The 15,761-nt window shown below is 46.6% G+C and overlaps 1 protein-coding gene across 2 annotated transcripts in view; it reads right to left on the bottom strand.

Annotated features, from left to right (window-relative positions):
* Nucleotides 1-15,761, bottom strand: part of LOC138487702 (5-hydroxytryptamine receptor 3A-like) — a 193,830-nt gene that overhangs the window by 161,205 nt on the left and 16,864 nt on the right. For both annotated transcript variants that reach the window (XM_069614229.1, XM_069614228.1), the window contains exon 2: nt 5,391-5,560. In XM_069614229.1, the coding sequence (XP_069470330.1) occupies nt 5,391-5,560 (170 nt within the window). The remainder of the gene's footprint in view (nt 1-5,390; nt 5,561-15,761) is intronic.

Raw genomic sequence — 15,761 nt, forward strand, 5'->3', positions numbered from 1 at the left:
TGCGCCTTTTGTTCTACTCTGGAGAGCAGGTAATGCACCTTTTGCTCTGCTTAGGAGTGCAGGTAAGGCACCTTTTGCTCTACTACGGAGTGCAGATAATGCACCTTTTGCTCTACTTAGGAGTGTGTATAAAACACCTTTTGCTCTACTTAGGAGTGCAGATAATGCACCTTTTCCTCTACTTAGGAGTGCTGGTAATGTGCCCTTTTGCTCTACTTAGGGGTGCAGATAATGCGTCTTTTGCTCTACTTAGGAGTGCAGATAATGCGCCTTTTGCTCTGCTCTGGGGAGCAGGTAATGCACCTTTTGCTCTACTTAGGAGTGCAGATAATGCGCCTTTTGCTCTACTTAGGAGAGCAGGTAATGCGCCTTTTGCTCTACTTAGGAGAGCAGGTAATGCGCCTTTTGCTCTACTTAGGAGTGCAGGTAATCCGACTTTTGCTCTACTTAGGAAAGAAGGTAATGTACCTTTTGCTCTACTAAGGAGTGCAGATAATGCGCCTTATGTTCGATTTAGGAGGTCAGATAATGCACCTTTTACTCTATTTAGGAGTGCACATAATATGCCGTTTTCTCTACTAAGAAGTGCAGGTAATACGCCTTTTGCTCTACTCTGGAGAGCAGGTAATGCACCTTTTGCTCTGCTTAGGAGTGCAGGTAAGTCACCTTTTGCTCTACTATGGAGTGCAGATAATGCACCTTTTGCTCTACTTAGGAGTGTGTATAATGCACCTTTTGCTCTACTTAGGAGTGCAGATAATGCGCCTTTTGCTCTACTTAGGAGTGCTGGTAATGTGCCCTTTTCTCTACTTAGGAGTGCAGATAATGCGTCTTTTGCTCTACTTAGGAGTGCAGATAATGCGCCTTTTGCTCTACTCTGGAGAGCAGGTAATGCACCTTTTGCTCTACTTAGGAGTGCAGATAATGTGCCTTTTGCTCTACTTAGGAGAGCAGGTAATGCGCCTTTTGCTCTACTTAGGAGAGCAGGTAATGTGCCCTTTTCTCTACTTAGGAGTGCAGATAATGCGCCTTTTGCTCTACTCTGGAGAGAAGGTAATGCACCTTTTGCTCTACTTAGGAGTGCAGATAATGCGCCTTTTGCTCTACTTAGGAGAGCAGTTAATGCGCCTTTTGCTCTACTTAGGAGTGCAGATAATGCGCCTTTTGCTCTACTTAGGAGTGCCGATAATACGCCTTTTGCTATACTTAGGAGTGCAGATAATGAGCCTTTTGCTCTACTTAGGAGTGCAGATAATGCACCTTTTGCTTTACTTAGGAGTGCACATAATATGCCTTTTGCTCTACTTAGGAGTGCAGATAATGCGCCTTTGCTCTACTCTGGAGAGCAGGTAATGCACCTTTTGCTCTACTTAGGAGTGCAGATAATGCACCTTTTGCTCTACTTAGGAGTTCAGATAATGCGCCTTTTGCTCTACTTAGGAGAGCAGGTAATGCGCCTTTTGCTCTACTTAGGAGTGCAGATAATGCGCCTTTTGCTCTACTTAGGAGTGCAGATAATGCGCCTTTTGCTCGACTTAGGAGTGCAGATAATGCGCCTTTTGCTCTACTCTGGAGAGCAGGTAATGCACCTTTTGCTCTACTTAGGAGTGCATATAATGCGCCTTTTGCTCCACTTAGGAGTTCAGATAATGCACCTTTTGCTCTACTTAGGAGAGCAGGTAATGCACCTTTTGCTCTACTTAGGAGTGCAGATAATGCGCTTTTTGCTCTACTTAGGAGTGCAGATAATGCGCCTTTTGCTCTACTTAGGAGTGCAGATAATGTGCCTTTTGCTCTACTCTGGAGAGCAGGTAATGCGCCTTTTGCTCTACTTAGGAGTGCAGATAATGCACCTTTTGCTCTACTTAGGAGTGCAGATAATGCGCCTTTTGCTCTACTTAGGAGAGCAGGTAATGCGCCTTTTGCTCTACTTAGGAGTGCAGATAATGCCCCTTTTGCTCTACTTAGGAGTGCAGATAATGCGCCTTTTGCTCTACTCTGGAGAGCAGGTAATGCACCTTTTGCTCTACTTAGGAGTGCATATAATGCGCCTTTTGCTCTACTTAGGTGTGCAGATAATGAGCCTTTTGCTCTACTTAGGAGTGCAGGTAATGCACCTTTTGCTCGACTTAGGAGTGCAGATAATGAGCCTTTTGCCCTACTTAGGAGTGCAGGTAATGCACCTTTTGCTCTACTTAGCAGTGCAGGTAATGCACCTTTTGCTCTACTTAGGAGAGCAGGTAATGCACACTTTTCTCTACTTAGGAGTGCAGATAATGCACCTTTTGCTCTACTTAGGAGTGCAGATAATGAGCCTTTTGCTCTACTTAGGAGTGCAGGTAATGCACACTTTTCTCTACTTAGGAGTGCTGCTAATGCACCTTTTGCTCTACTTAGTTGTGCAGATAATGCGCCTTTTGCTCTACTTAGGAGTGCAGATAATGCACCTTTTGCTCTACTTAGGAGAGCAGGTAATGCACCTTTTGCTCTACTTAGGAGTGCAGGTAATGCACCTTTTGCTCTACTTAGGAGTGCAGATAATGAGCCTTTTGCTCTACTTAGGAGTGCAGATAATGCGCTGTTTGCTCTACTAAGGAGTGCAGATAATGTGCCTTTTGATCTATTTTTTTTTAAATTAGAAGGTCACCTTACTCTCAAAGGTGGCCTGAGCATTTCAGGGGGGGGCCTGGACAGTGGTTCATATATGCTCTGTCCAGCCCTTTTGCATGCACTAGTGTCAGGAGCGCCCTCCCAACACTAATGTATGACAGACTCCCAGCCACCACGTGGTTTCTGGCAGCGCATTTCACAGTAACAGGCCCTGAAAGACCACAGGCTCAGGGAATGACGCTTGTGTCTGTGCTTATAGAAGGGCATCCCACTTAATTCAGAAGGGGCTTTCAAACGCACACAAACGCCCCCAGATTTGCACAAAGGGGGATATAAAGGAATCTGAATGCGCGCCTCTTGGATGCCCCTTGTGGATTGGGCTGCTCCTGTTGGGGCAAGTGGGGCCAGCGCATGTCATCACTTGCGGCAAAAATAGTTTTGAGAATTTGCTCATGGCGTCTGCGAATCTCTGTGCATTCAGACAAGAAGGAACTGTGTTGGGCGGTGTAACACACTGGCTACTGAAACATTGTCTACACGTTTTACATTTCAGCTCATGGGTGCTTCTGTGGTAGATTTCTGGCAATGTGGGCTGCTGAAAGCGCGGGCCATAGTTGGAAATGCTGGCCTTTGACGCAAATGTAATGGAAAGAGTTGCAGATGTCAGAGGCTCGACAGACCATTCTTTGTTTTGTTCTACTTTTTTGTGTTAAGTATTGTAATGATTGCTATTGTTTATAATGGTGTGACATTTATTTCTGTCATTTAGCCATGCCACAACATGTATTTGGGGCATGTGGGCCTTGACATACGACAGCCAAAACCAATCGTCGGTGTTTGTTTATTTCTGTGCTGTTTTTACCGTAGCCCGCGACAGTGGTGTGCAGAGCAGAAGAAGTATCCGTAGTAGTGATAACTGGTGCCATAGCCCTTCACTGGCAAGACCTAGAATCTCAGGTGTGCGTTGGTACTACCCAAATCCTGGATGCACCTTGCATTGGCTTATATTGAAAGAATGGATCAGCCCACTAGAGCAGGGAGGGAGGGGTGCGCAACTTGTTTAGCTGGAAACCCGAATGTGCAACACAAATCCTGTAGAGTGAGTTGAAGTATGCATCAGTGTGTGAATCTGAGATTAAAAAAAACACTCACAACAACGTGGATTTCAAGGTGTACTTTTTCTTTGTTTTTGTATCAAAGGATGTATATCCTTCAGTGGCATTAACAATGTGATTTATTCGTATTATGTGACTCATATGTTTTTAGATGGAAGTAAAATTGCACGTATCATGGTGAAAAGACAAAAACGTGTCCACAGAGGCTTCACACACCTGTCATGATGACAGACTCGGTGACTGACTCCCTGACTTTAGGACTGGCAAGACTGCATTCTTAATCTCATGTGCCTTGGAGGGCCATAAACAATGTCCTGAGGGGGCGCTCACGGGCCGTGGGCCACATGTTGTGCACCACTGCACTGGAGTTTGAGCCTGTCACCTTCAGGCTGCATACAGACGCTGCAGCAGGTGCCTTAACCCATTGAGTTCATAACGCACAGGGAACATGAACGCAGTCTTTTTCCCTGAACATGGGGAGGGGTTGGGCATGGCCCATGGAAGCCTGTCCCACCTCAGAGACAATGGCCGCCTGCTTGTTTTCCTTCTGGCTTCAGTGAAATACTCCCTGTGCTGCTGGGCAGTGGGTTCTGGCTGCTAACTGGTGCTTAGTTTAAACATTGTGAGAATCCCAGTTTGTAAAATCAACATTCGAGAATGTTCAGGAACATTACACAATGTTCAGAAATGACACACAAACTTAAAAAATGGACTGGAAGTTAAGGTGGATTAAGGGTTGGAGGCTGGGTGGTGAGACGGGGTAGTATTTTGGAGAACACCCCCATTTTAATATTGAAACAAAAACGATCATAACAGGGAGAACGGGACCGTGGGGTCAGAGAAGGCTCAAAATAAGGGTAGGCGGGAAACAGGGTCCAACAGGGGAGCAGGAGGGAAACCGCGTCCAGCAGGGGTCAAGAGGTGCCATGTCTTTTATGAAAGAAAATGTAATAAAAACATAATGGGGGGAATGCAATAGACTTAAAGAGCAAAGCTAAAACAGTGGGATATCAGAAGGTCAGCAGAAAGAAAAATAATTAAAAATAGTATTACATGCATCCAGAAAAAAAGTATTTTTTTATCAAAAATGTTAAACCTGTGTGTTCGTGCACTGTAATATATGTAAAAAAACCAGAAAGCTTAAACTAAGATGTTCCAGAGAGTATGTGCAAGCTTTTTATTTTTAATCTACTAGCTTTCAAGCTGAACACCTGGAACTTTCTGATTGGCTGTGGGACTTTGTGGAGGGAAATGATGTTGATGGCTTGAAGAAGGATGTGGGATTTCTGAACATTTGAAGGCAGAACGCCGTAATGTGTTTTGCTGTGAATGTCACTGGTTCCACTTCAATACTTAGAGCGAAACCGGAAGGTGTCTTAGAAGCCTGTGGAATGAAGCCATTAGCGGCACCTTCTTTCTGTATAGCCTACTGTTGATGTCTACTGGGCGTCGTCCATTTTGTTTTCTCATTTTCACTTGCAGCCTGAGTGTAGAGGTGTTTGATGGCCAATCCGCCGAGCAGATTGGGCCGGAGCTCGTAGGCCCGCTTCTGCCTGAACGCAACAGCTTTTCGGAGACCGCTAACCTGGCAACATCAAAATAAGGAAGAAAAGGCGCAAATTGGACACAAACATAATAGCCGTGAGGAAGAGAGATGGGCATTACCACGTTAAGGATCGAATAGATCATGATGTCGATGGACACGTCCGTCGGTTGCTTCCAATCTCGGACGGGCCTCACGCTCTTCTGGTAGTCGGCCATCAGATGGTTGAAAAGGCAGACCAAGGTAGGTTGGCAGCAGCTGGTGGTGTTTGGGGTCTTCGTCTCACAGGCCGCTAAAAAAGGACACGAAAAAAAAGGGTTTGTGGCTATTGATCGTCATCAGAGTTCGATGGCAAAAGTAGGAGTCTTATTTGATATGTTATTTATAACACGCTTAATACCCTGAGGTTTCTAAGCGCGGAACCTGTGCTGCTCTGTGTCATCTTGCTTCCAAGGCGAGCACGTTGCCCCTGAGCTATCCTCCCTGCCTACAATCTAGATGTATTGTTGCCTATCAACCAATTAGAGAGTACCATCCCAGCCTTCATTCAATTATGATATGATAGGTTATTTATAACGCACTGAGTACCCAGAGGTTCCTAAGCACAGACCCGGGAAGCGAACCTGTGTTGCTCCATGTTGTCTTGCTTCCAAGGCGAGCACGTTGCCCCTGAGCTATCTTCCCAAGACTCGTTTGTCAGTTAAAAAAAAACCTTTGTAGAGTAGGTCAGAGACCACCATTTTTGTCTTTTGTTGTGATGCCCATTTGATTTATAAGAGCGTCCATTTTAAAGTTTCGCCATCAAGTACATTCCCGCCCCAGATATTTCCATAGGCCACCCAAAGATCTCTTTAGTAAACAATGCATGCCACATATTCAATCGAGAGCCTTGGTTTATGCCCGCTACCTGTACAGCACAGACCTGGCAACCACAGAAGTTGCCCCCATGCATCACATATAAGACATTTGTGTTGATGAGATTCCAAAGCACCTTTTAGACAATCCTTTGCCGGCAGATGATAAAAGCTGCTCTCTCTTCATCCATTTTTTCAAGTGTCCCACACACTGGCAGCTCCCTGGTGTGTGTGTGTGATATTATATAAGTAATTTATAACACGCCTGTACACAATTGTTTCTAGGCACGAGTTGGAAAGCAAGTCCACAAGTTGGCAAGTACAGTATTCAAACCAATCTCTGTTGATGACAACGTGGCCACCAGGGCCCTATTCCTTTCATAATGTATGAGGCTTTTCTCTTCACAATCTCTGTTTATTTATTATTTGTAGGTATTAGGCAGCGTTTAAGCGCAAGCCAAAACTATTGCATTGGATTACAGCTAGGAGGGAAATAAAATGAGAGGAGGGACAAACAGATTGTTGGTGTTTGGCTATTTTCCCTCCCACTGCCTGCCCATGGCAATGATAATCCGTCTGCCCGTTCCCACCCATTACCTGCCCCTCTTCGACCATAAACACATCCTCTGGGGATCGCTTTGAGATAGCTCTGTCAAGTAGTAACATCAAACTTACATCTGACCATTTTATTTCTAAGCAGTCTGCTGAGAATTGATACCTTAACTGCAGTGGTAAATGGGCCACTGGTGTTATAAATATGTCTTAACCAAGTGTGCTTTCAGCCACTTGATTTATATTGGTTCCATTTAGTGAAATCCCAGTAAAAACAAGCATTGACAAAGCCAACAATTTTGGCTTGTGTATAGGTGTTAAACATTTTGCAGGCACTGCTATCATATGTTGAGTTATTCACACCATTGTCCAGCTGTTGTCATTTAATGGCCGGGTAATACAATCTTGGCAGTGCCCGGCAAATGCATATCACCCCATGCCTACACAATAGCCATAACCATTGGCTTTGTCAATGCATGTTTATCTATGTGTTGTTTGCTTGTACATTCATGCAACCCACTAGTCGCCTCAGCCTGCGATGGAGTTGAATAAGATGGTAACTAACCTCAATGTCAAAAGCTATCAGAGAAAAGAGGTCCCCAATGAAGGCTGTGGAGAGAATGCAGTAAAAAGAGAAAGCAAAGACTTGTATAGAGAAATGAGGAAGAGCTCCAAACGCCGGTGTTAGGAGCTCTTCCTCGTGTCTCCATATGTGCATAGCACAGCTGTAGAGGAGGTCCCAATCACGATGCGCACCCCTACCGCCCATTTTTGAAGTATCAGGAACGTTCACGCTGAAATATGTGATGTATGATGAGCAAATACCGACAACGAAGAAAACCTGGACAGTGAGGTACCCATTGAAAAGACCATATCGACAAATGAGACAGAATGACGAGTGTCAAAATGCAATACCTGAAGAAGCCAAGAAGGTACTAAAAGAAGACAAATGGTGACGTCACAAGAACTCGGACTGACTCACCTATAGAAATATGAAGACCTGTGAATGACGAAAAGAGATGAAACACCATGGATAAGCGACATCCTGAATTTAAAGTGAAATAAGTGATGTCAGAAACTTATGCCATGAGCGTGATGAAGATATTCAGCCAGTTTACACATGTACATATGCAAGGAACGGCAAGAAGCTAAGAAAATCGTGAGGCGTGCTAAGCTTAGTAGTAAGATAGATTGCGGCAAGCGCCACCTATACATATCTACCTCAAGAAAGCACTTTATATATGTATGCTTCCACTACGCACAAGAGCAGAACCGACCAAAGGTTACTTAAGGTCTTAAGAGGAAAGCTTCGCAGCAGGAAAATCGAGAATTAAGGACAGAGAGAAACTCAGACAAAGGCAAGTCATGCCAAGAAGCCAAGGTCGTACCAGCTGAAATAGCCCAACAGTGGATACAATTAATGAAGAGAAGAATAGAGTATCCTATTCTGAAAGGTCAAGATAAGCCACAGAAGGCAGATGGCTGGCAGAATTAAATCAAATACATGAATTGCATGGAGAATAAGACAATTTTACAGTGTTGAAATCACATGACCGAGCAAGCAGAAAGGATGAAACGTTCACACCTACGCATGGATTTGTGCCATGCCCAGACGCCTTCACTTTTCCAGACCAAGAAGCAGTCTCGAGGCCAAAATACAAAGAAATAATTGACACTTGACCACTGAAGTGATGATTGATTGTTGCAGTAATTGAATGGAGGCTGGGGGTGCAGATGAACTCCCTGCACCTGGCCGGCTATCCTTTACGCTGCTAGGCTGGTGGAAAAGTATGAGTGGGGTTGATGCCAACCCAATCATAGTGGACCAAGTAATCTAGGGTCCTATAGTTAGTAGAAATAATGAGACGTCGTACTTTTAATGATGTCTACAGTAGCCATTTTTAAGGAAGGGCTTAGATGCCCCACCTGACGCTGTTTATCCAATCCCCTCACTGTGTTGCCATATACAGATATAGCACATATATTAAAGTTACCTTCCTAGAACCAATATAATTGCATGCCAGATTTTAAGAGTTACACGTCAGTGATGATGAGTTTTTAGTATAAATGATGCGTTTTTAATGAAATTAATCGGAGTTGACGCGAGAAGGAAGATCGAGCAATTGCTGATGTTCATGAACTTCCCGTTTTTTGTACTTGTAATTAAACGGACTCCCTTTGCCAAACTATTGAGTTGTCATTATTGATTCGATGCTAGAGTATTAATCTGCATCCCCATCCATCTCACGGGTGCTGCTGCCTCATCTTAAAGTGCTATTGGGTAACCCCCAGCTCTATGGGCCGGTTGGGGTCCTAGTGCACACAGCTGTGCAATACATACCTCTAAACAGCCAGCTCTGGAACCTTGGACTATAGGCCCTTATCCTAAGGATACACCGTGAAATGGAGCATATCCTTAAGAGGGAAAAAAACTCCAGACCACTTCTAAGTCCTATGGACTATTATCAAGAAAATAATGATTGTACGCCCCTGATGAAGAGAGTTTCTCGAACGCGTTGGGCCATATGAACAATACATTTTGTTTGAATTACTGACTGAATTGTGATCTATAAATATCTTGAAATACTACTGAGGAAATCCATTTGTTGATAAGATTATAACATAACACAACTAAATGTTATGAATCACCATTAATAGACAATGGGCCTCATTACACGGAAGGCGGTAATCCAGGGTGCTATTAGCACCCTGGACCATGCCGGTAAATTACCGGCACCGCCTTGGCGGAAAGGGGATTTACCGCCCCATTCCAAGGTTGGAGGGGCGGTAAATCCCCCTTCCGCCATTGCCCTTCCCCATTCCCATTCCTGCCCCATAGGGCTCTATGGGAATGGGGAAGGCGCTAATTACGGCACCGCAATATTGCGGTGCCGTAATTAGCTCCGAGGTCCCTTAGCGGGTTGGTACTTAACGCCTGCAAGAAGCAGGCGTTGATTCCTCCAACCCGCAAAGGGACCTCGTAGTACGGCGGTAAGGGTTAACGGTCACCGTTGACATTAACGGTGACCGTTAACCCTTACCGCCGTCCGTGTAATGAGGCCCAATGTGTGTCCTTTCTAGAAGGGACCATTTGTTTTCTTAACGGTTTCGCTTAATACTGAGCCCTAGATAGTGTGCAGGGAGTGGGAGTTCCCTAACAGGGAAACCTTTGCTCTCATTGGTTTATAGACAACCCATATGCCAGGGTTGATGTTTTCTCCTCTGCACCTGAAACTACAAAATTCGATTCTGCAAAAAGTATTTAATCAAGACCGCAACCTATATACAATACCATTATTACGATAGGTGTGCTTGGTGTTAGGACCTTGGATTCACTAGCCCGGTGTCACCATGCCAGCCCATGCATAGGCTTCCCTTACTCCCACCACAACGCGCACCATCTACTTCACTTCGCGGCCTTCGATTCCCTCGCTGGCCCGGCGGTCTGAGTTGGCCCCCATGCAGTGCCGGCCCCAAGTATGCCAGTGCCCTGTGCGAGATTTGTGCACCCCCCCCCGCCCTCCCCAACATTCTGACAGCACTGGGCATCAGGGGCGGCCTGAGTCCGGCGGCTGGTAGATGTGTCCTATGTCCGTTACTAGTCACGCCAACAAATGCAGAACAGCAGGGGCCTGGTCTTCTTGTAAAGTGTATTTAAGGGCTGGGACAGACCGATACTTACATAACCTTCATCTGACTTTCAGTTAAGTGTACATGACACTGAACTGGAAGCAGGGCGCCCTTTATTTGCTGCGCACTTGTGCAGCCGTGCCCTCTGAGCGCACCTTCAGCCGGCGCTGCCCTCACGGACATAGTAAAGGGACATGGTGGACATCTTGGCTTGTCGTTTTGAAAGGCAATTCCGCACAAGAGAAAACACCATTATCTTGCAAGCCTGAGGTGCGAATAGCTATATATACGTTGGAGGGGGGGCTTTGCTTGGACTTCTAACTTGGGCCTAAGGGTCATCACCGGCCGGTAAAGTTCCCCCAGCTCAGTACATTTTGTATAACTAGCACACATTGGACATGCCTTGCCTCCTCTCAGACAGTGTCCTTCATGGTATGCTCTGCATTGCCCAAATGGCATTGGACCACATCTGTTGCACCTGTCAGGAACATGGCTTCATGATTTTCGAAACCCTTGACGGCCATCCCTGCTCCGAGCCTCCCCGCGGCTGGAGGCTTCCCTCGTCCCCCGCCGGGGACGCAGGACCAAGAAGGTAAGTTGTAGGGAGGGAAGGGAATTAATAAAAAAGAAAAAGACTTACCCTAGTCCCCGGCGGGGGGCGAAGGCAGCCTCTCAGCCGCGGGGAGGCTCGGAGCAGGGATGGCCCTGCTTCGAGCCTCCTCATTGGCTGAGGGGTTGCCAAGCCCCCTGCCGGGGACAAAGGCCGTGGAATCCCAACGGAGGGATTCCCGGCTGGGTAGGGACCTGGCGAGAGCCAATCAGAATGCTTGTTGCATTCAGATTGTCTCTCACGGGTTACTAATTACACTTTATAGAATCGATTTACATCACTTTTTAACGTGGTTCAGAAATCTTGCCCTATTTTTCGTGCTATCGCCAAACGCTTTGCATCAAAAATGTTTTCAATCTAAGAATATTTCTCATCTTTTTGACACTGCATGGGCACTGCCAACAAGTGCCACTCTACAGTGGCACATAATTCCCCCTCAATTAAAAAACAAGCATTGACAATGCCAACAGTTTGGACTTTCGTGTAGGCATGGAAAAGGCACTTGTCAAGCACTACCATAGTGGCATTAGGTGCCCATCCATGGTAGCAGCTGCAAAATGATGCGAGTACCTGGGCATATAATATCAGTGCCGGGCAAATGCCTAATACTAATGCACAAGCCAAAACTGTTGGGTTTACCAATGCTTCTTTTTAACAGGACCTCAGTAAAGGACACGCATAGTGCTTATAAATCGAGTGGCTGAAGGCAGACCTGGTTAAGACATTTTGTGTTGCACCGGTAGCTCGATTACAGCTCCAATTAAGTCATTCACGTTCAGAAGGCTGCTTTGAAAAAACACTGGCAGGCGCCTCATGTGCAAAGTTTGATGGTGAGGCTTGATTGAAACAGCTGAAAGAGTTCCCATGAGGAGGTGTTTTGGACAGGAAGGCACGGGAACTGGATGTCAATGGCCATAAGGATTAGCAGGGCCGTGGGCAGTAAATGGGTGGGTAAATAACCAAACAACACCTATAAACTGTGTGTCCCTCCTCATATGCCATTCCTCCGTATCTGTACTCTGATGCAATAGTTTTGGCTTACAGGTGGCACTGCCACTCAATAGCCCAAACTATCCTTTACGAAACACTTGTGTCCTGATTCCAGGCAGCATCAAATTCGAGACAAAAAACTGCTGTTTTGCTGGGGAGCTAGCAGACACTTAAACGCTGTTCCTGACGAAAAGCCTTGATAAAGACTTTGGTTGAAACGCGCGTCGGCTGCCCGTTTTCACCACCTTTGAGTGACTTGCCTCACCACAATATATCGAATTCCTGTTGTCACCAAAATGCGTATCAACCAATTGTTTTGTCAACAATAAACGCACAAAATCACCAAAATATATGATCAAAGGACTGGAATCTTACTAGACTGCACAAATGTCTCTAATTGGGCTAACAAACCCAGCCAGCGCCCACAACTAACAAAGGTTTGTCACCCCACCAAGCATAAACTAATAAAACGTTTGCACAAAGGACAAAGTTCATGCTCATTTCATTGTTGCCTGTGTTTTTCTAACTCAGTACTTTCCTGTTAGTCTCCCTTCTTTTCCATTATGCACCCTTGCTTCTCTCGGAACTTCTTTGAAACAGTCAATTAACAAGTGTTACTGGCCACAAATGCATACAATAATGCCAAATTGTTTGATAACAGACACAGACGACTAAAACAGCAAAAGATGAAGCTAGACTTCCTTTTAACAGATCGTTGGTGTTATTGGTTACAATACAGGGCTTTATAAAGACCACTACATGGGTTGCAAGCAACAGCAGAGTAATAGCTATGGCTACCCCTTGTTGTGTGGTGGTCTAGTGTTTGCCCCGACGCGAGCGTCATGAGTGTGTCATGACGCTCACTTAATAAAAAGGTGCTCTGCTGGCACGGCGAAGGCAGTGCAGCAGAGCCCCAGGAAGTGGCAACTCATATCTGCGTGTTTTGTTGGGGAAGGGTCTTGCCACGTGTTCGTGGCCTAGTCAGCCGTTTGGCCTGGGTGCTCCCACGCCACGGCGGTCCCCCGCTGGGTGCCCCCAGCTATGGTGAACCGGCTCGAACAGGGTGATTCCTGCCCCTCATACGCTGTGTGATCGCAGCGCCCTGGTCCGGTGTCGTGAGGTCTGACACCATCTGTGGCCCGCCCTGGTGACCCGAGGCGGGCCCGCCACACCCCTTACTACCCCTAAACACCGCCAGTGAACTCATCCAAGGTCCATTCCCAATCTCTAGGGGTCTTCCTTAGAAGCCAGGAGAGAAGGTGTGCTGCTCTCCAGAAGGAAAGCTTCTCCCCCTTGATCTCAGAACTAGCGCCCCCTGGTGGGAGGCTCCCACAGTGGACTCAGTCCACGGGATGGGCGCTGGCAGCCCCATGTCACGTGCAATGATATGAAGGAATTTACGTGGCGGCGACAACAAGGCCAGTGGAGGGCTGTCACGTGATCACACCACGCTAACTGGAGGGAGGACAGCACGATAGCCGGCATTTGCGATTAATTGCAATCAGTAATTAATGTCCGAACTCCGCCGCTGATTGCGTTTCTGAGAACTGTTTAATCTCCTTGAAAGAAAGTGTGCTGGCCGATGACCTTGAGCGCAGGTGTAGACGTGGGTGCATTCGTTTCCGGCCGGCCACAACCACCCTCTCGACCGCTGCTGCCTTATCTATATAAATCAGTAGAGGTTTTCTTACACGGCAAACAATATTCAGGTATGGCACAAATGCCAAGTGCCCACAATTGCACACCACGTACTGGATATTCTCGCTGTGTAATAGTTGGTAACTTGCCGATCAGTGTAAAACCGCAGTATGAGAACAAATGCATTTTTTGTTTTGTGTGCGCCCACTCTATATGTCTATATGTTTGGGGGGGTGGGGGGGGCTAACGTGACGTGAGGGCCACTTCGTAAACTGGGCGGGGCAAACTTAGAGGTTCTGCCCCTCTGTTCACTCACACCCCCATTCACTGTACACTCGCTCAGTCACACGCGCATCTAATGGCCCATGCATCACGCACTCCTTCACGCACACATTACATAATACATACAGGCCCTCCAATATTCACTCCTTGCACGCATACATACATAATGAGTTAACATCCAACAATCCTTCCCTCTCCTCCCCGCCTAACAAAAAACAAGTGCGCACATCAGCCCCCCCCACCCCAAATCAGATGTGAAAGAGAACATACGTTATATGTTTGCTCGCATCCGTGGGGGAGGGGGCTGGCTGATGTGTGCATTGTTATTGTTATAAGAGTGGTGAGGGAAGCCTGTCCTTTAAAGTTTAGCTGTGTTTGTGTAAATACATTTCTCTGCACGAACACAGTCAAACCTTAACTCTGCAAGTTTCAGGAAAGGCTTCCCTCAACTCTCTGCTTAACAAAAAGTAAGTACGCACATCAGCTCCCTCCAGAGGTGCACCAAGGCCAGGGCTTTAAGTGGGGTAAGAAATCGAGAGGGGGCCCTCATTTGGGGGCGTGGCTTATGGGAGGGTTGGGGGCGTGGCTTATGGGAGGGCGTGGCCTAAAAAGTACGCAAATCGTAGGGTATACACACAAATATATATAAATGTTATATATTTGTGTGCGTACCTTACTATGGCTTGCAAAGTACACAAACCATAGTAAGGTACGCACACAAATATATAACATTTATATATATGTGTGTTCATACCCTACGGTTTGACTAGTTTTCAGGCCATCTTTTTTAAACATTTCGGGTTTATAAAAGATGGCTTTGAAAGTACACAATTCAAGCCATCTTTTATAAAGCTTTGATTGTCCGTCGGCAAAGCTTTATAAAAGATGGCTTGAAATGTGTTCTTTCAAAGCCATCTTTCATAAACTTCGAAATATGTCGAGGAATCCCCAGGTTCGCCGAGGGTTAAAGACGCCTTGGCGACCTGGGGAAACAAAGGAAGAGTAACCGCCTCTGGTGACCTCTCACGCGAGGGGTCACCAGACGCAGTTACTATGACTGACTGAAGTGGCAGCCAGGCACAGCATCGCTGTGGCTGGCTGCCACTTCTGTCAGCTTGCCTGACTTCATTGCAGGCGCATCTCCCGTCGCAGCTGCGGCCGCGATGGGATAATGCATCCTGCGATTTCCGCCAATGTTGCGGTAGGACGGAGGCCCCGGCAGGGCCCCGGCTCAGTCCCACTTTTTGGAGACTGCCAGGGCCCGGCCCCGGCAGGCCCCGGCCCACTTTAAGCACTGACCAAGGATAACATTTGGATGGGGGGGCTAACCTTTCAAATGTTGGGAGAGGCACTAACTTCAGAGACTGTGGGCGAGGGGCAAACTTACTTGTGTGGGGGCATCTAATTTCTTTACATATTCTAATGAGACTAGTCTAGTGCAGCATCAATGGTATAAGCAATTCATTCTCTCCTTCACATCCGAAACCACACACGCAAGGACTGCTGTAAGAATGAGCTTTCTCCTGCCCCGCCCCCAATTTCAATCATTCTCCTGGCAGGCAAGTACTAATCCCACATCACGATTTCCTTTGCCTAAAAAGGATGCATATGAATGCAGGTGCTTCCAATGAAATGCTTTCATTGCAGGGCCTTTATTAAGAGCAAAGCCCAGGCGCCGTTTAATGTCTGTGTCCTGTTCTGTCCGACCACGGCTCTTTAGGTCAGCCAGGTCGAGTCAACATAGCCACAATTACCGGGGGAGTGGGACTGAAGCCCTGTCAATGGTCCTGCGCCACTGCCCTGAAGGTGGATTATTGGGGTGTAAGGGGCATTGATGGGTCATAATGCTCATGGGGCAGAGGTAGTCTACACCACGGTGCTGGGGAAGCGCCAGGGCCTTTCATCCTTTTCAGATGAAATGGGCATCGAGACGCTGC

Source organism: Ambystoma mexicanum, chromosome 9 (assembly GCF_040938575.1).
Source record: "Ambystoma mexicanum isolate Mex_15411 chromosome 9, UKY_AmexF1_1, whole genome shotgun sequence".
Lineage (NCBI taxonomy): Eukaryota > Metazoa > Chordata > Amphibia > Caudata > Ambystomatidae > Ambystoma > Ambystoma mexicanum.